This window comes from Barbus barbus (genome assembly GCF_936440315.1).
Source record: "Barbus barbus genome assembly, chromosome: 10".
NCBI classification, from domain to species: domain Eukaryota; kingdom Metazoa; phylum Chordata; class Actinopteri; order Cypriniformes; family Cyprinidae; genus Barbus; species Barbus barbus.
Genome location: NC_136738.1, coordinates 12,077,155 through 12,096,880, shown reverse-complemented (window position 1 = coordinate 12,096,880; position 19,726 = coordinate 12,077,155). Strand labels below are relative to the sequence as shown.

Below are 19,726 nucleotides of genomic sequence, written 5' to 3'. Positions count from 1 at the left end.
ACACTCTGGATGAGCTTAAGGCCGCTATCGAAGCATCCTGGGCCTCCATAACACCTCAGCAGTGCCACAGGCTGATTGCCTCCATGCCACGCCGCATTGAAGCAGTCATTTCTGCAAAAGGATTCCCGACCAAGTATTGAGTGCATAACTGAACATAATTATTTGAAGGTTGACGTTTTTTGTATTAAAAACACTTTTCTTTTATTGGTCGGATGAAATATGCTAATTTTTTGAGAGAGGAATTTTGGGTTTTCATGAGCTGTATGCCAAAATCATCAATATTAAAACAATAAAAGGCTTGAACTACTTCAGTTGTGTTGTAATGAATCTAAAATATATGAAAGTCTAATGTTTATCAGTACATTACAGAAAATAATGAACTTTATCACAATATGCTAATTTTTTGAGAAGGACCTGTATGTTTATGTCAGTTATAAATGTTTTCCAGAGAGGAGCATAGGGGTATTAGAATAGGAGCCATTGGAGTTTGCAACAAAGTGGGCATTTGTCCACTGCTGTAATGGATTTGTTCAAAGATACAAACTGTACATGTGAAATACCTCAGATGATGATTCATGGCCCTCCTTCTCCCCCGAAGCTTGCTGAGTGCAGGAATCCTGATGAAATTCAAAAATCAGAAAACACAACATCAAATCAGAAAACACAACACAGGATATCTGCAGCTATCAGCACTTCCTATTAAAAAAGTGCTCCCTTTTTCAAGTCAAGTCACCTTTATTTACAGGTCCTTCTCAAAAAATTAGCATATTGTGATAAAGTTCATTATTTTCTGTAATATACTGATAAACATTAGACTTTCATATATTTTAGATTCATTACAACACAACTGAAGTAGTTCAAGCCTTTTATTGTTTTAATATTGATGATTTTGGCATACAGCTCATGAAAACCCCAAATTCCTATCTCAAAAAATTAGCATATCATGAAAAGGTTCTCTAAACGAGCTATTAACCTAATCATCTGAATCAACTAATTAACTCTAAACACCTGCAAAAGATTCCTGAGGCTTTTAAAAACTCCCAGCCTGGTTCATTACTCAAAACCGCAATCATGGGTAAGACTGCCGACCTGACTGCTGTCCAGAAGGCCATCATTGACACCCTCAAGCAAGAGGGTAAGACACAGAAAGACATTTCTGAACGAATAGGCTGTTCCCAGAGTGCTGTATCAAGGCACCTCAGTGGGAAGTCTGTGGGAAGGAAAAAGTGTGGCAGAAAACGCAGCACAACGAGAAGAGGTGACCGGACCCTGAGGAAGATTGTGGAGAAGGACCGATTCCAGACCTTGGGGGACCTGCGGAAGCAGTGGACTGAGTCTGGAGTAGAAACATCCAGAGCCACCGTGTACAGGCGTGTGCAGGAAATGGGCTACAGGTGCCGCATTCCCCAGGTCAAGCCACTTTTGAACCAGAAACAGCGGCAGAAGCGCCTGACCTGGGCTACAGAGAAGCAGCACTGGACTGTTGCTCAGTGGTCCAAAGTACTTTATTCGGATGAAAGCAAATTTTGCACGTCATTCGGAAATCAAGGTGCCAGAGCCTGGAGGAAGACTGGGGAGAGGGAAATGCCAAAATGCCTGAAGTCCAGTGTCAAGTACCCACAGTCAGTGATGCTGGTGTTGGTCCACTGTGTTTTATCAAGGGCAGGGTCAATGCAGCTAGCTATCAGGAGATTATGGAGCACTTCATGCTTCCATCTGCTGAAAAGCTTTATGGAGATGAAGATTTCATTTTTCAGCACGACCTGGCACCTGCTCACAGTGCCAAAACCACTGGTAAATGGTTTACTGACCATGGTATTACTGTGCTCAATTGGCCTGCCAACTCTCCTGACCTGAACCCCAAAGAGAATCTGTGGGATATTGTGAAGAGAAAGTTGAGAGACGCAAGACCCAACACTCTGGATGAGCTTAAGGCCGCTATCGAAGCATCCTGGGCCTCCATAACACCTCAGCAGTGCCACAGGCTGATTGCCTCCATGCCACGCCGCATTGAAGCAGTCATTTCTGCAAAAGGATTCCCGACCAAGTATTGAGTGCATAACTGAACATAATTATTTGAAGGTTGACGTTTTTTGTATTAAAAACACTTCTTTTATTGGTCGGATGAAATATGCTAATTTTTTGAGAGAGGAATTTTGGGTTTTCATGAGCTGTATGCCAAAATCATCAATATTAAAACAATAAAAGGCTTGAACTACTTCAGTTGTGTTGTAATGAATCTAAAATATATGAAAGTCTAATGTTTATCAGTACATTACAGAAAATAATGAACTTTATCACAATATGCTAATTTTTTGAGAAGGACCTGTATGTTTATGTCAGTTATAAATGTTTTCCAGAGAGGAGCATAGGGGTATTAGAATAGGAGCCATTGGAGTTTGCAACAAAGTGGGCATTTGTCCACTGCTGTAATGGATTTGTTCAAAGATACAAACTGTACATGTGAAATACCTCAGATGATGATTCATGGCCCTCCTTCTCCCCCGAAGCTTGCTGAGTGCAGGAATCCTGATGAAATTCAAAAATCAGAAAACACAACATCAAATCAGAAAACACAACACAGGATATCTGCAGCTATCAGCACTTCCTATTAAAAAAGTGCTCCCTTTTTCAAGTCAAGTCACCTTTATTTATATAGCACTTTTAACAATACAGAGTGTGTCAAAGCACTTAACAGTATCAAATTGGAGGAGAGTGTCAGTAATGTATAATATTAAGATTAAACACTCAATTTTCAGTTAAAGGCATTTCATTATTGAACTCAGTGATGTCATTGTCTAGCTCAGTTTAGTTTAAATAGTCCCTCTGTGACAGAATGGAGAAAAAAAAACCTTGGGAGAAACCAGGCTCAGTAGGGTGCCAGTTCTCTTCTGGCCAGGATATTATTGTTTATTTATTGTTTAATTAAAATTCTAAATGTATAAATGTATTATATTTTTATATTGTTGCAATTTCTAACAATAATAGTATTATGTAGTTCGGTAATTTATTATATTTTTAGTTATTTGTTTTAATATACCCAATTCTGCACATTACATTAATGCTGACCAACAGCCATTGAATTGTGATATAATATGTATTGGTGATATTGATATTGTTGAAGATAAATGCAGGGCTCCAGACAAAAAAATCAAGTAAGGAGCCATTGGCTCCTATAAAAGAAAAACTTAGGCGCCAAATTATTTTTTTAGGTGCCACAGAATAAAAGTGGTTTATTTTATTATTATCATTTTATTTTTCTCCCCTATTTTAACATTTCAATCATTTTGTCATGCGTTTATGTCTTATCTTTTCTAGGCTTTATCAGCATTTTAATCCATCTTGTAGATGATCAGGTCGACCGGGGGACTAAGGTTCACTTAAAGTGTGAATTAAATGTCTTTTACAACTTGAAATATACAGTCACAAAGAATTGTTCGTTACACAGAGTCTGTACCAATATCATGGACCATAAGCATCACTTGGCAACTGAGAGCAGTGCATCCTATAAATGGTGTCACGTCTTTCACACATTCAGTCTGTTTTTCTTCATTAGTAAAATGCAATTTTATAGGAGGAGTTGAATCATGTACAACAGAATAAGTAAAAATATTAATATGCAACAGCGCATAAATATAGCAAAACGCTCCTCTTTATAGTTATTTTTCTAGCTGACTGATGAGTTTATGGACACTGAGTGGTTATTCTGAGGTAAATGTATTACAATGCAATGTTTACAAGCGTTATACATTTCCTCAGTTTGAAACACTTCAGTAAGTTGTACTATAGGCTTTCTTATTGCCTACCTTTTGATCATGTTCATTTAATACTATAGTAGTAAATCGAAATATATATTAATGGGTTCACTTGCTGCTTTAACTGAGGTGCTAAAGACAGTGGCGCCTCCAGAAATTTTTCATTGGGGTGGCCAGATGGGGCCACTTAAAATCTTGGGGTGGCACACCAAAACTATAAACCCTAAAAATGTATTGGTGATTTAAAAAAAAAAAATCCCATTGTTTTTGCCTTTTTGATGTCTATTCATGCCATTTTATTTTTTAGGAAAAAAATATGAATAAAATATATTTTTTCAAAAATTTTAATTTTCTATTTTTTTCTAATGCTCTAAACAATGTAATGACATGAAAAAAAGGTTTTTTGGGGGGGTCTCAGGAGGATATAGCGGGCAATGAAGTCAGCACACGCTTTTGACGCGTGCCATTTTGAGAACACTACAGAAAGAGCACGTTGTTTTCGCCTGTGTGGATACTTCAAAAGACGTTAAGTTCGCAGAGTCTGGACTTCCGTCCTTTCGAGTTTGGACTTGCCAAGTTCGACTCGGAAGAACGAACTCTCGAGGACGGGAGGACGAACTGAATTCTGGGTTATGGCCCGTATCAAGTCCGCACAAGTCACCTCTCGATGCATCCTCGGTAAAAGGGGCGGATCAAGAACACATCCGGGGATTTGAACTGGACTTGGCTAAATGTGAACTTTGAATTGGAACAGTACTTGGGCAGCGACTGATGACGTTTCACAAGTCCACAAGAACACAAGTACAGACAAGTACGCATATTGAGAAACGGCCGTTTGCTCTGCCTGTGTGGTTTACCTGTAACACGTTCAGAACGTGCGTTTTGTCCGACTCCAAACGCACGCATTCGACGCCCATTTCCTGTTATGATAAACGCACGTCAAAAACGCGCGTTTTTGGTGACTCCAAAGCGCGCGTCAAGAACGTGCGTTTCATAGGAAATCACACGTCGAAGACGCGCGTTTTGATACACAAAACCGTGCGTTTCCGACGCGCGTTCGCCATAATCACAAAGCGCGCGCTAAGAACGCGCGTTTTCATGCCTGCCTGACTGTGCATTAGGGATGAAATGCATAACTGATGCTACTAAAATTTATACTGGCCAGTGGGGTGGCCAGTGTGGTGGCCAGGAGTCGGCCAGGCCACCCCCTGGTGGCGCCATTGGCTAAAGAGATCGCGCCTGAGCATTAAGTGCTATACTCTCCGCTCGCGCGATCCGGACGCATACATGGACCGTGTGGACGCGGGGTACTGGTGTTTATATTACCACCTTTCAGGTCTCTCTCACTGCGTTCAGCAGACTGTGTGCGGCAGAGACGAGGACTGTTTGAAACTCTTTTCCAGTAAAACTTTGATGCGCATCGTCTTATGTAAGTTTAATACGTGAACATAACAAAAGATGTGAGCGCAAAACAATCGGGAAAAAAGTCCTTTCATGCAAATTATATATAGTCGCCAGTGGCGACCTCAGCAAAAACTTCACTCGCAAATTAATATTTTTGGTCGCAAATGCGACCATTTTAGTCGCAGTTTGGAGCCCTGTAAATGCAGTAATAGATATATTAGAAATGTGTTAAAGAAGCATTTTGTGCCTTGCTCAACAGTCTTTTGGTCATCTAAATATGAAAACATTGAGTGGAAGAAAGTATGGTCAATAACAAATAAGTTTTTCATCAGTAATAAAGTAAAAGAGGTATCTTTTTAAATATTACACAGAATTTACCCTGTTAAATAATTATTTGAACGGTTCAAACTGGATATGGAAAACTCCTGTGATGTTTGTGGTGTTGTTAAAGAATCTGTAACTCATCTTTTCTTGTATATACTCAAGATTATTTTGGGTAGATGTCTCTAACTTCATTTCTAGGTTACTATGTCACTATGTTTTTGTTACTGTTTCTGGAGGATCTGTGTTATTTTATAAATAAATAAAAGCCTGTTATAAATAAAATATTGATTGACTTGTCCTTTCACTGTCAAACACTAGGATTAGGCTATATAATAAAAAATATCCAAGCCTAAAATTACAAAGCACTTATAGTTTGTTCATTTTTGCTCCAATTTTGACTTTAGCTGGTATAATTATTTTTCCTAGAGAAACTTATATTAATAATACTAAACTAATATTTGTATAAGAAGATTGGTCAAAAAGTACACAATGACAAAGTGAAAGCAAATAAAATTTTGAATTTGAATGATTGTTAGTTAAAAATATTAAGGTTATGATAATGTCAGCTTCAATGGTTGTAACCCAAACTGACATAAAACTGGAGAGTTAAAGTGATTTACTTAGAAACATAGTCTGCTTGGGTCACACAAAGTTCAGCTGAAGGACAACTGTCATTCAAGACTGTCACCAAGGGAACAGTGACCAGTCCACACCAATCCCCCTTTGTTTTGCACTAGGTGAGGGGCAGAGAAGAGCCTCAGACAGATGTTAACATCTCAGGAGAATGAGCAATAGAAAAAGGAGTGATGTTTGGGGCAACTTCAGCCACTGAAGCAAAATGCAACATATGCAAAAAAAGTTTTTCAACTAAAGGAGGAAGCACTTCTAATTTGAGGAGGCACCTTAAATCCTCACATCCTACTGTGCTGTTAGCACAATTTAGAACAGAGACTGAAGATGATAACCCTGCAGCAGCTGGAGCTGTTTCTACCACCAGCACTTCTTCAGCTAGACCTTCGACGGCTTTGGCTGGCACGCTGACCACATCTACCACATCTAGTACACCAGCAGCATATATATATATATATATATATATATATATTTACTTTTATTATTATTGTTTAAATTCATTCTGGATTAGTTGTTCTCTTAGCTAGAAAGCTTTTTTTGGCACAAAAATAAACAATAAAAAAACAATTCAGGAGTGTGTACCGAGTGTTAATGTCTAAAGTGTCATATGTTACAAAAGTATAGTAAGTAACACTATAGTCCAATCTAAAGGGTTAACTCAAAAGACATAAATAGAACAAGGTATTGTATTTTATGAAGATTAGACTTATGAAGATTAATAAAATAAAAATAAAGCATAAGCAACTCGTTATTATCTTTATTACCACATGGTGTTATGGAAAAGAACCATGTGACAGAAATTAAAAGCAATAATTTGAGACCAGAAAAGCATCACATAACTGTAAGAGTAAATAATAATACTAATAATACTAATAATAATGACTCTGCACCCGTTTGTAAGGAAGGTTGTAAATTAACTAATTTCTCTGTCCAAAACTGTCACGTCACGTGACAAAAGAACGAACGACTCAAACCCGAAAACTCGGGAGGTGAACTAATCAATTCTCTTTCCGGCTCAGGCTGCATTAGTTACATTTACATTTACGCATTTAGCAGACGCTTTTATCCAAAGAGACTTACATTGCATTCAAGTTACAGTTTTAAACATATGGTGCATATGGGGCTGTCACGTGATGAACGAACGACTCAAACCCAAAGACTCAGGAGGTGAACTAATCAATTCTCTTTCCGGCTCAGGCTGCATTGGTTACATTTACATATTTAACAGACGCTTTTATCCAAAGAGACTTACATTGCATTCAAGTTACAGTTTTAAGCATATGGGGCTGTCACGTGATGAGCGAACGACTCAAACCCGAAGACTCGAGAGATGAACTAATCAATTCTCTTTCCAGCTCAGGCTGCATTGGTTAAGTGTATGGAGCTGTCACGTGATGAACGAACGACTCAAACCCGAAGACTCGAGAGATGAACTAATCTAGGGCTGCAACAACGAATCGATTAAATCGATAAAAATCGATTACTAAAAGAGTTGGCAACGAATTTGATAATCGATTCGTTGTGTCGCGCGACGCGGAGATGTTTGATTAAAAAAAAAAAAAAAAAACGAGCGCGGAGCGGAGTGAACACACTCTCTCGCGCACGGATGCTAGCAGAGTTCGGTGCCTCAGAGACAGGGCGGGGCTAAAATAAAAAACGAGCGGAGGTAGAGGAAAGATACATGGCGGAGGCAGAGAAATCCGTGCGACCCAAGTAATCCAAGGTGTGGGAGCATTTCACACTAAATAAACAGAAAAAGTGAGTTAACCAATGCAAAGTGTCTGAACAAAGTAAGTGTGTGTGCGTGTGTGTGTGTGTGTGTGTGTGTGTGTGTGTGTGTGTCAGTGTGTGCGTCTGTGAGTGTGTGCATCTGCGAGTGTGTGCGTCTGCAGTGTAGTGTAGAGAACAAGTTCTGACATTCAAACAAATCCTGTTAAATTTTCTGATTTGTATTGTTCTTTATTTTTTATAAATTATTTATTGTTCTGCAGGTGCGTGTCTACGTGGTGGCCAGGGCTTTTTTTTCTAATTCAAGTGAAGACTAGGCTTTTCTCACTAAATGGAAGCAAGCTGAATATAGTTAGCCTTCTCTAGTTATTAATTGTATTAATTATTAATACTTGTATTGTATTGTATTAATACTTATTTTAGTTAAGTGCTTAAATTGTAAATATGCATTTATTAAATTATTATATGTAGTACATTTGTATTTTGTTGTTTTTGTATATAGTTATAGAAGCATATCAACCAGGTTCCAGAAATAATCACTAAGGCTGCTTCTGAAATAAGTGGGGGTGCTCTCTTAATGCACATTTTCACATATTTTGTCCCTTCTATTGCTATCAATATGCTGATACTTCGAGAGCGAATCTTGCATAAATATGCAGATGTCATTCCCAAAACTTTGCAACATGTGTGTGGGCAAAAAACAAAGTTCTACATTTTAAATGGATTGCCTAGAAAGCTTGCAAAGAGCGCTCATAACCAATAAAGCTGTCACTCTTTGTTCATCGCGATCTCACAAAGTTCTGTGAGGACCATACCAATGAATCTCACACTGTGCAATTAATAGCCTATATAATATAGGCCTTATTAACATCATGTATCCAACTCCTCCCCCCGGCCACCCTCTTTTGAGGCAGTGCCCCAGACTGGCCCCCCCATTTAAAATGCTCTAGACACGCCCCTGTTGTTCTGGCAGCTCAGGTGGCACTTTATTTAAAAAAAAAAGTCTATATATTTGGCAGATGTAAAGCATACATGTGTATGTTTTTTTGTGTTAGTCCATTTTTATTTTATTTTATTATTATTATAACAGCTCAGGGATGTTCAAGGAGCAACGTGTTTGTGCACTAAATATTTTAGTTCTGTTTTTGAATAAAGGGTTGGAAATGAATGCCTTGTTTTTGGTTTTTTAATCCGATTCATCGATTAATCGAAAATATAATCGACAGATTAATCGATTATTAAAATAATCGTTAGTTGCAGCCCTAAACTAATCAATTCTCTTTCCGGCTCAGGCTGCATTGGTTAAGTGTATGGGGCTGTCACGTGATGAACGAACGACTCAAACCCAAAGACTCGGCAGGTGAACTAATCAATTCTCTTTCCAGCTCAGGCTGCATTGGTTAAGTGTATGGGGCTGTCACGTGATGAACGAACGACTCAAACCCGAGACTCGAGAGATGAACTAATCAATTCTCTTTCCAGCTCAGGCTGCATTGGTAAAGTGTATGGGGCTGTCACGTGATGAACGAACGACTCAAACCCGAGACTCGATATAGAAGAACTAATCAATTCTCTTTCCAGCTCAGGCTGCATTGGTTAAGCGTATGGGGCTGTCACGTGATGAACGAACGACTCAAACCCGAGACTCGATATAGAAGAACTAATCAATTCTCTTTCCGGCTCAGGCTGCATTGGTTAAGCGTATGGGGCTGTCACGTGATGAACGAACGACTCAAACCCGAGACTCGATATAGAAGAACTAATCAATTCTCTTTCCGGCTCAGGCTGCATTGGTTAAGTGTATGGGGCTGTCACGTGATGAACGAACGACTCAAACCCGAAGACTCGAGAGGTGAACTAATCAATTCTCTTTCCGGCTCAGGCTGCATTGGTTAAGCGTATGGGGCTGTCACGTGATGAACGAACGACTCAAACCCGAGACTCGAGAGATGAACTAATCAATTCTCTTTCCAGCTCAGGCTGCATTGGTTAAGTGTATGGACTCGATATAGAAGAACTAATCAATTCTCTTTCCAGCTCAGACTGCATTGGTTAAGTGTATGGACTCGATATAGAAGAACTATATCATCCAAGAACTATGGTATCATCCAAGTGGATGCTGCACACTGGTGGTGGTTGAGGAGAGACCCCCCACATGATTGTAAAGCGCTTTGGGTGTACAGCAATACACAATAAAGCGCTATATAAATGCATCATTCATTCATTCATTCATTCATTCATTCAACTAATCAATTCTCTTTCCAGCTCAGGCTGCATTGGTTAAGTGTATGGGGCTGTCACGTGATGAACGAACGACTCAAACCCGAGACTCGAGAGATGAACTAATCAATTCTCTTTCCAGCTCAGGCTGCATTGGTTAAGTGTATGGGGCTGTCATGTGATGAACGAACGACTCAAACCCGAGACTCGAGAGATGAACTAATCAATTCTCTTTCCAGCTCAGGCTGCATTGGTTAAGTGTATGGGGCTGTCACGTGATGAACGAACGACTCAAACCCGAGACTCGAGAGATGAACTAATCAATTCTCTTTCCAGCTCAGGCTGCATTGGTTAAGTGTATGGGGCTGTCACGTGATGAACGAACGACTCAAACCCGAAGACTCGAGAGGTGAACTAATCAATTCTCTTTCCGGCTCAGGCTGCATTGGTTAAGCGTATGGGGCTGTCACGTGATGAACGAACGACTCAAACCCGAGACTCGAGAGATGAACTAATCAATTCTCTTTCCAGCTCAGGCTGCATTGGTTAAGTGTATGGACTCGATATAGAAGAACTAATCAATTCTCTTTCCAGCTCAGACTGCATTGGTTAAGTGTATGGACTCGATATAGAAGAACTAATCAATTCTCTTTCCAGCTCAGGCTGCATTGGTTAAGTGTATGGGGCTGTCACGTGATGAACGAACGACTCAAACCCGAGACTCGAGAGATGAACTAATCAATTCTCTTTCCAGCTCAGGCTGCATTGGTTAAGTGTATGGGGCTGTCACGTGATGAACGAACGACTCAAACCCGAGACTCGAGAGATGAACTAATCAATTCTCTTTCCAGCTCAGGCTGCATTGGTTAAGTGTATGGGGCTGTCACGTGATGAACGAACGACTCAAACCCGAGACTCGATTTAGACGAACTAATCAATTCTCTTTCCGGCTCAGGCTGCACTGGTTAAGTGTATGGGGCTGTCACGTGATGAACGAACGACTCAAACCCGAGACTCGAGAGATGAACTAATCAATTCTCTTTCCAGCTCAGGCTGCATTGGTTAAGTGTATGGGGCTGTCACGTGATGAACGAACGACTCAAACCCGAGACTCGAGAGATGAACTAATCAATTCTCTTTCCAGCTCAGGCTGCATTGGTTAAGTGTATGGGGCTGTCACGTGATGAACGAACGACTCAAACCCGAGACTCGATTTAGACGAACTAATCAACTCTCTTTCCAGCTCAGGCTGCATTGGTTAAGTGTATGGGGCTGTCACGTGATGAACGAACGACTCAAACCCGAGACTCGATATAGAAGAACTAATCAATTCTCTTTCCAGCTCAGGCTGCATTGGTTAAGTGTATGGGGCTGTCACGTGATGAACGAACGACTCAAACCCGAGACTCGATATAGAAGAACTAATCAATTCTCTTTCCGGCTCAGGCTGCATTGGTTAAGTGTATGGGGCTGTCACGTGATGAACGAACGACTCAAACCCGAGACTCGAGAGATGAACTAATCAATTCTCTTTCCGGCTCAGGCTGCATTGGTTAATTGCATTCAAGTTACAGTTTTAAACATATGGGGCATATGGGGCTGTCACGTGAGAAACGAAAGACTCAAACCCAAAGACTCGGGAGGTGAACTAATCAATTCTCTTTCCGGCTCAGGCTGCATTGGTTAATTGCATTCAAGTTACAGTTTTAAACATATGGGGCATATGGGGCTGTCACGTGAGGAACGAAAGACTCAAACCCGAAGACTCGAGAGGTGAACTAATCAATTCTCTTTCCGGCTCAGGCTGCATTGGTTAAGTGTATGGGGCTGTCACGTGAGGAACGAAAGACTCAAACCCGAAGACTCGAGAGAAGAACTAATCAATTCTCTTTCCGGCTCAGGCTGCATTGGTTAAGCGTATGGGGCTGTCATGTGATGAACGAACGACTCAAACCCGAGACTCGATATAGATGAACTAATCAATTCTCTTTCCGGCTCACGCTGCATTGGTTAAGCGTATGGGGCTGTCACGTGATGAACGAACGACTCAAACCCGAGACTCGATATAGAAGAACTAATCACTGCTCTTTCCGGCTCAGGCTGCATTGGTTAAGCGTATGGGGCTGTCACGTGATGAACGAACGACTCAAACCCGAGACTCGATATACAACAACTAATCAATTCTCTTTCCAGCTCATGCTGCATTGGTTAAGTGTATGGGGCTGTCACGTGATGAACGAACGACTCAAACCCGAGACTCGATATAGAAGAACTAATCACTGCTCTTTCCGGCTCAGGCTGCATTGGTTAAGCGTATGGGGCTGTCACGTGATGAACGAACGACTCAAACCCGAGACTCGATATACAACAACTAATCAATTCTCTTTCCGGCTCAGGCTGCATTGGTTAAGCGTATGGGGCTGTCACGTGATGAACGAACGACTCAAACCCGAGACTCGATATAGAAGAACTAATCAATTCTCTTTCCGGCTCAGGCTGCATTGGTTAAGTGTATGGGGCTGTCACGTGATGAGTATTTGTCCATTCGAATGTGTACAAATGCGAGAAAGAGAGCTCAGTCCAGTGTTCGCGTATATAAGAGGTGCGAGCTGTGTGTGTGTGTGTGTGTGTGCGCGCGTGCTCTGCACAGAAAACAGCGCGTGAGTGCAGAAGTGAGTTCTATTTCGTCTTCTTGCAGTTGAATCTTTTGAAATCACAAAAAATGCTTATACAGGAATCGAGAAGCAGAATCTAAATTTAATTTTATAACAAGTAATTCGATTCCTGACCTTATGCATCTGATCTTATCTCCAAAATTGGAATAGCTTTTCGATTCCCAACCCTCCTATTAAATTATTTCATTCTTGCATGCAAAAAGACCTGTATGGTGACTATGGGGCTGTGTAAAATATTTTTTGCAACCTACTAGGTTTATCATTTGTCATTTTTTTTCCTGATAATGTCGATAATCGTCTGTTACCTGACTGTTGACATTGACATCGCGATACTTACGAGACATCGTCGATATACGATTATATCGTCATATCGCCCAGCCCTACATATCGGTCGACCCCTAATAAGTATAGCTTTTTATTTTTATTTTATTTATTTTTTCCCTTTTTATGTTTACTATTGAAATGTTGTTGTATGCATTTGTCAATTTTATTTAATTTCTGTATTTTCTTAAATGGGTGTGTATAGAGTATTTACAGAGTGTTAACTTTTAGTTTCGGTTACTTTTTCTTATTTGTAAGTCACTTTGGATAAAAGCGTCTGCTAAATGACTAAAAGTAAAAAAGTAAAAGTAAAAGTATAGCAGCCCATATGAACAGTCGCTAATCAGGCATCTAGTATATCTATGGTTACAAATATGGCGGCGCGGTGAGTAGGGTGAAGCTGCAGGCCCGGAGGCCCAACTGCGTTTTTGTCAGACAGTGCCTCCTGCTGTTTGGATGAACATTTGTTTTGTAGCGGTGTGTACAGCAATAATTTCCAACATTATAAAACTGCTAGCAAGTAGCAACATCGGACACGTGAGTAAGGTTATTAATTTTATTAAAGCGATTCCTGAAAATGACCAGGTTTTATAGCATAAATCAATGTGACATCTTATTACACCAACACACGAATAGCCTATTTTAGTATTTAATGATAGTTTAGATAGTTCTACAAAATAAGCCGTGAATTTTGTTCTCCCCAGTTATTTTCAAACACATGGTGTGTAACCTATTATTGCTAGCTTAGTCGGTATTTGATTTGATCAAAATTATTGTCGAAAGATAACATTATTTTATAATATTTACAGCTTGCTCTTATTTTCTGTGTTATTGTACCATTCTGGGATACTTAATATGTTTTCTAACAAAATAAAAAATGTTAAAATAAAATGTATAATATATAATAAAATGATTATTTGTAACATTTTAGTACTATGTAGGTCTACTGTACATATTACTGTATTAACTATAATTTCATACTAATATTACTACTACATATACTATTAGTAGTATGTGTAAGAAAAATAATATTGCACGTTCTTTTTATTGTACTTTACAAATCTCAAGTGCTACCACAGACAATAACAGTAACACAATAACAGTGTAACAATTAGAAATAAGTTCTGTAATAATTACAAATAAGATCTTTGGAATAAAATGCGGCCTTGAGTTTATTTTCATCAAAATATCAAGTAATCTGCATAGAATTGACAATATGAGCTCTGTTGGGTTGTCTAAATAATTTGCGTGTGACTTGTGTATTTTTTCCCAGATGGTTTATTTGTACAGGCCATCATTCATGGCCTTTGCGAGCTGCAGGGCTTGTCTTGGCAAGAGACTGAAGAGGTGTTCCTCCAGGGCCCCATTTATTACTCAAGGTATGTTTTCAATTTTTGTGTTACACAACATTTCTGACAGCAGCATTTATCTTTTCTTTTAGTGAAGTTGAGGAATTTGACAGAAGAATTGCTCGACAAATGAAAAATCTCCCCAACGAGAATGTAAAGCATTTATTTTATTTGATGTTGTTTATTTTTATTTTTATCACTCTCTCTTTGAACTGTTACCGTCTGGTCGAAGCTACAGAGCTCTGAGCACCAGAACAACCAGACACAGGAACAGTTTCTTCCCTCAGGCAATCCATCTCATGAACACTCAATAATAAACGTGGAGAACACAACTATTATTTATTCACCACACTTGCTTACTTTTTTATTTATCTAATTTTTTCATTTTAAATTTGCACATATCAGACCTGTACACACATAATTGACTATATTATATTGTGTTTTTGCTGCTTTGTATATTGCCTATTTGGATATTTGTATATTATTCTTTTATTAACTGTGTCCTGTCCAGTTGCTGTGTTTCTGTTGCACTGTGGAGCTTCTGTCACTACAACAAATTCCTTGCATGTGTAAACATACTTGGCCAATAAAGCTCATTCTGATTCTGATGTTAATGTGTAATATATGCATTATTCATTTTTCACCATATTTTTTCACCATTTTTCTCAGCATTGTTTACAGGTCGATGACTTGTAGGACCTCATGAAAAAGAATACGAAAAAAATGTTTGGTGTGAGAAAATTACTCCGAACACTATAATTTATTGTATGTAAATATAGAATTAATGTTCATCCTATAACTCAATACTAAAGAATGTGATAAATCCTTAATAATTAGGAAAATAATAAATGACTATGAAAATGTTTAAGTAACTGAACAATTTATATTTACAAATACAATTAATAAAAATAAACCAGACTTAATGCATTAAATCACAACCTAGTATGTGTAATATTTTATATAATAATGCATTCAGTCATAGCATAATATTTTGTAGTAGAAAAATTGTGTAAATTGCAATCTATCAGCAATTGAATTCAGGTTAGGTAATCTTATCTAATCAGGTTAGATAATCCTCCAAACAGCAGGTGGCACTGTCTGAAAAAACGATAGGTCTGGGAGTGCAGCGTGCAGTTGGCCCTCCGGGCCTGCAGCTTCATAATGTTGGGCGCGGTAGACCAGTGATGTCACATTAACCCGATTAGTTTGGTATACAAGTTGAAAAATAAAGACTTTATTTTTCTAGATTTACTAGATTTTCTCTCACCATACCTTTTATCATTTTAAACGTGCTCAATAGGTTTCTATAACGTTGCACATAGGTATTGATGTGCTAAACTAAGTTAGCTGTTTCTGCTAAGTAACATTACGAAAATAAGCATTTATAACATGACAATATCATAACTATAATACTAATAACTCTTATTATTATAGTAATTTAAACTTTTGGCCGTTTCAAATCACTAACCTTACGACCACGACGTTGTCTTACTCTCTTCATTTTGTTAATGAGCTCCAGGTGGCAGGATGATGTCAAAACCCCAACCCTTTGCTCCTCCCTAATGTTTTTCCTATTGGCCTTTATAGACCAATTTGGAGACGTCACGAATTTTAAATCTGCGTTCGCGCTGCCACTGACCCAGAGAGTTAATATGAAACATATTTAAAAGTATTCTGTATCGTTATTTCTGCGTTACAAACATTAAAATAATCACAGAAGTACTGGGATAAAAGTTTATAATATGGACATAAACACTGTTGTCAACAGTAGCGATCAAAATAGAGAAAAACTTTTTGAAAGTGACTTCAGGCTTCAAATAAAGATTGTATCAATTACATCGCCTGCAGGTGAGACAAGTGACTTAAAAAAAAAAGAAATTCTTCAAAAGAAAAAAAAGGTTGATTCATTCAGGAATGAAACAAGTGAAGTCTTTATGTCCACATCACTGAATAATTCGTTCAACTTTCTTTAACAATAAGTTGAATATAGAATAGCCTACATTTTATACGCAGATTGTAAATAGGCTATGTGTACGTGTTGTAGAGTGACATTGAATTGTCAATTGTTGTTGATGATAGAGGGCAGGTTAATACTGTGGGCATTTGCTTTAAAAGCAGCAGAGAAGAACTAGGTGCGTATGCAGATTGACTCCACCTGTGATGGGATTGAGTGTACTGCTTGTTGATGCATTCTGCTGAGTAAACACAATCTTGAACTGATCTCATGCCTCCTCAAGTTATTACATTTTGGCGACGAGGATAAGCAAAGGAGAATACTTAGAGGATGAAGAAGGAAACTGGATCTCTATAAGTTGGAACTTTGGAAAGGAAGATGGCCAATCTGGTAGGAACAGTACCATTTGATAGTCAGTGCCAGTCTTGGGAAGAATATTGTGGAATATTGCAACATTTCTTCGAGGCAAATGAGATTACAGAAGCAGCCAAGCAGAAAGCTATCTTGTTGAGCTCTGTGGGAAGTCAAACATACAGTCTACTGAGAAACTTATTAAGCCCAGAATCCAGGCTCAAAAACTGGCTCATGGAAATTGGCTCATGATTGTAATTATGGAGAAAAACTAACAGAAATTCTTCGGGATAGACTGGTATGTGGCATAAATGATGACCGTATTCAACGTAGACTATTGGCAGAGAAGAATTTAGAATTTAACATTTGAGAAGGCATTGAAAATAGCCCAAGCAATGGAAACAGCCAATAAAGATGTGAGAGATTTGCAAGCTCAACGTCCAGAACACACCATTTCAATGAAACTGCATAAAGGGATTTTTGCGCATTTCCGGTGTACCCATGGTTTTATAAATCTGGAAAGTTTTGTGCATACGCAAAATCTAGCTTTTGTGCCTATGTATACTTTTAGGATGAAATCTATGGAGAGTTTTATAAATGAGACCCCTGGTCCTTGGCAGGTCTTAAAATCTGGAAACCTCAGATGAACAATAACACATGCACAACACTACTAAAGGGACGGATATTTTCAACGCAGTTAACAGTGTTGTGAATGAGTACTATGGTGGCTTTGACAAGCTGTCAGCCGTCGTTACTGATGGTGCACCTGCGATGCAAGGAAAACACAATGGTTTCGCCGGGCTCCTCCAACAGAGTGGGGTGGACTGTATACTGCACTGCATCATCCATTAGGTGAGTTGTTTTATCATCAGCTCACTTTTATGATTAGAATATGGGCGGCCTTATGAGATTAATATGACAGGATGTGTAGATTTTAGCGCTGAATCTAATCTTTATTTTAATTCTACAGGAGGCTCTCTGTGCCAAGACTCTTAACTTCAGTCACGTTATGGATCTGGTGACTAAAGTTACAAATCTCATCCGAGGAGGGAATAGGTCTCTCAGTCACAGGAGGTTTGTAGCTTTTTTGGATGAAGTGAGCGCGGCGTATGGGGATTTACAAATGCACACCGAGATTAGATGGATGAGCCGAGGAAAGTGTCTGGAGCGTTTTTTTGCGTTGCGCACCGAACTTCCTGTGTTTTTGGAGGACAGTGTTCGAGGCAATACAAGCGCCTACACACGAAAACTCAGAGACACAGAGTTTCTTTGCGATATGGCCTTGCTTACGGACGTTACCTCACACCTCAATCACCTGAACACACAGTTACAGGGGCGAGGCCAAACTGTATCCGACCTTTACGCACACATGAATGCATTTCGGCGTAAATTAGAGCTTTTCAAAGAAGGATTTTCGTCCAATTGGCAAAATTTTGCACACTTTCCCGCTTGTGAAGAGATGCGGAGAGATGTCCCTGAATGCGAGAACATTTTTCACAAATACAGAGCCGACATTGAAACACTGCAGCAGCAGTTTAAGTTCCGCTTCCATGATTTCCACGCCATGCAGCCACGAATAGCGTTATTCACTGACCCCCTCTCTGCTGCTGTCAGCAAGCAACCCTCCGAGTTGCAGCTTGAACTCTGCGAAATTCAGTCAGACCCGTTTTTTCAAGCAAAGCGCAGTGAGAGGGGAGTTTCATTTTGGAGGTTACTACCAGAGTCCCGCTTTCCACTTCTCAGGGATTTTGCACTGTCAATGGCCAGCATGTTTGGGAGCACCTACATTTGCGAGAGCAGCTTCTCCACAATGAAACATATAAAGTCGAAAGAGAGAAACAGGATCAGCGATGACGTTCTGTTTCAGCTCATGAGGATTGGCTGCACTAACATTGACATCCAGTCTATTGTACGCCAGCAGGAGAGACCACAAGTATCTCATTAACTTTTCCCCCCTGTAGGTGAGATGTAGCATATGGTGGAAAGTATGCTTATGTTTTTCTGAGAGCCCACAATGTTTGCACTGGAATAATAATAATAATAAAAAAAAAGTTTGCTACTCAGTGTGTTTTGTTTATGTTAAAAGTTCATTAATGAATAGAAGCAGAAAAAAATTATTGAGTATGGAAATGCAGGTTGGTTCACTAAACTCTAAACACAGACTCTGTAATACAGACATAGATATGTTTTGTTCTTCTAAAATGGTAGCTCTAATTTTCCAATATCCCATTAAGTTTTTTCACTTAATAGGCTACTTTTCAGTTTTGTGCCATCATTGGTTGTTTTTTGAGAGCCCAACATGTTTGCACTTGAATAATAATAAAAAATGTTTTCCACAGTAATGTGTTTTTGTTTATGTTAAAAGTTCATTCATGAAAAGAACCAGAAAAAATAATTGAATATGGACATGCAGGTTGATTCACTAAGCAAAGTCTGTAATACAGACATACATGCATTATGTTTTCTTCTAAAATGGTACCTCTAATTTTCCAATATCCCATTGGTGAAAGTGCACAGTCACATTTGGCCCTCTGATAGTGACGATAAAATATTTGTGGCCCTCACTATCATCAAAGTTGCCCATCCCTGAGCTATATTATTGATCTCACTGCACTGATGCTATTATCTGACACTCATCAGAGCTGGATGATGACATCACTGTTTTCTACAGAGCTGCTGTATAGATCAAATGTACTAAATTAATAACTGATATTTTTTTTACAATTGAACTGAATCAACTGACTTAGCAGAACAATGACAAAATTGACAAACCATGCATCATTTTGATACAACTATAGCTGCCTTGAAACAATCTGTATTGTAAAAAGCCCTATATAAACACAGCTGAATTGATTTGAGGTAAACCCTGCCCAGCAATATTTCTCTGGTAAACATTATCAGACAAAAGTGACTAAAGACAGGACAAATGAGGCCTAAACAATAAAAGCAGAAACACTGGAGATCCATCTATAACGTCATATTCGCCAAATTATCTGGGGTGGGCAGTAATGTAAA

The 19,726-nt window shown here is 39.0% G+C and overlaps 1 protein-coding gene across 1 annotated transcript in view; it reads right to left on the bottom strand.

Annotated features, from left to right (window-relative positions):
• The window catches only part of LOC306876485 (uncharacterized protein), a gene marked incomplete at its 3' end in the record, with an annotated part of 56,896 nt that extends 40,985 nt beyond the window's left edge, over positions 1-15,911 (bottom strand). The window contains exons 1-3 of the mRNA XM_079427693.1: positions 15,875-15,911; positions 2,473-2,529; positions 561-617 (exon numbers count right to left, since the gene is read on the bottom strand). Coding sequence (XP_079283819.1) covers positions 561-617; positions 2,473-2,529; positions 15,875-15,907 — 147 coding nt within the window. The 5' untranslated portion in view covers positions 15,908-15,911. The remainder of the gene's footprint in view (positions 1-560; positions 618-2,472; positions 2,530-15,874) is intronic.
• Between the last annotated feature and the right edge of the window lie 3,815 nt (positions 15,912-19,726).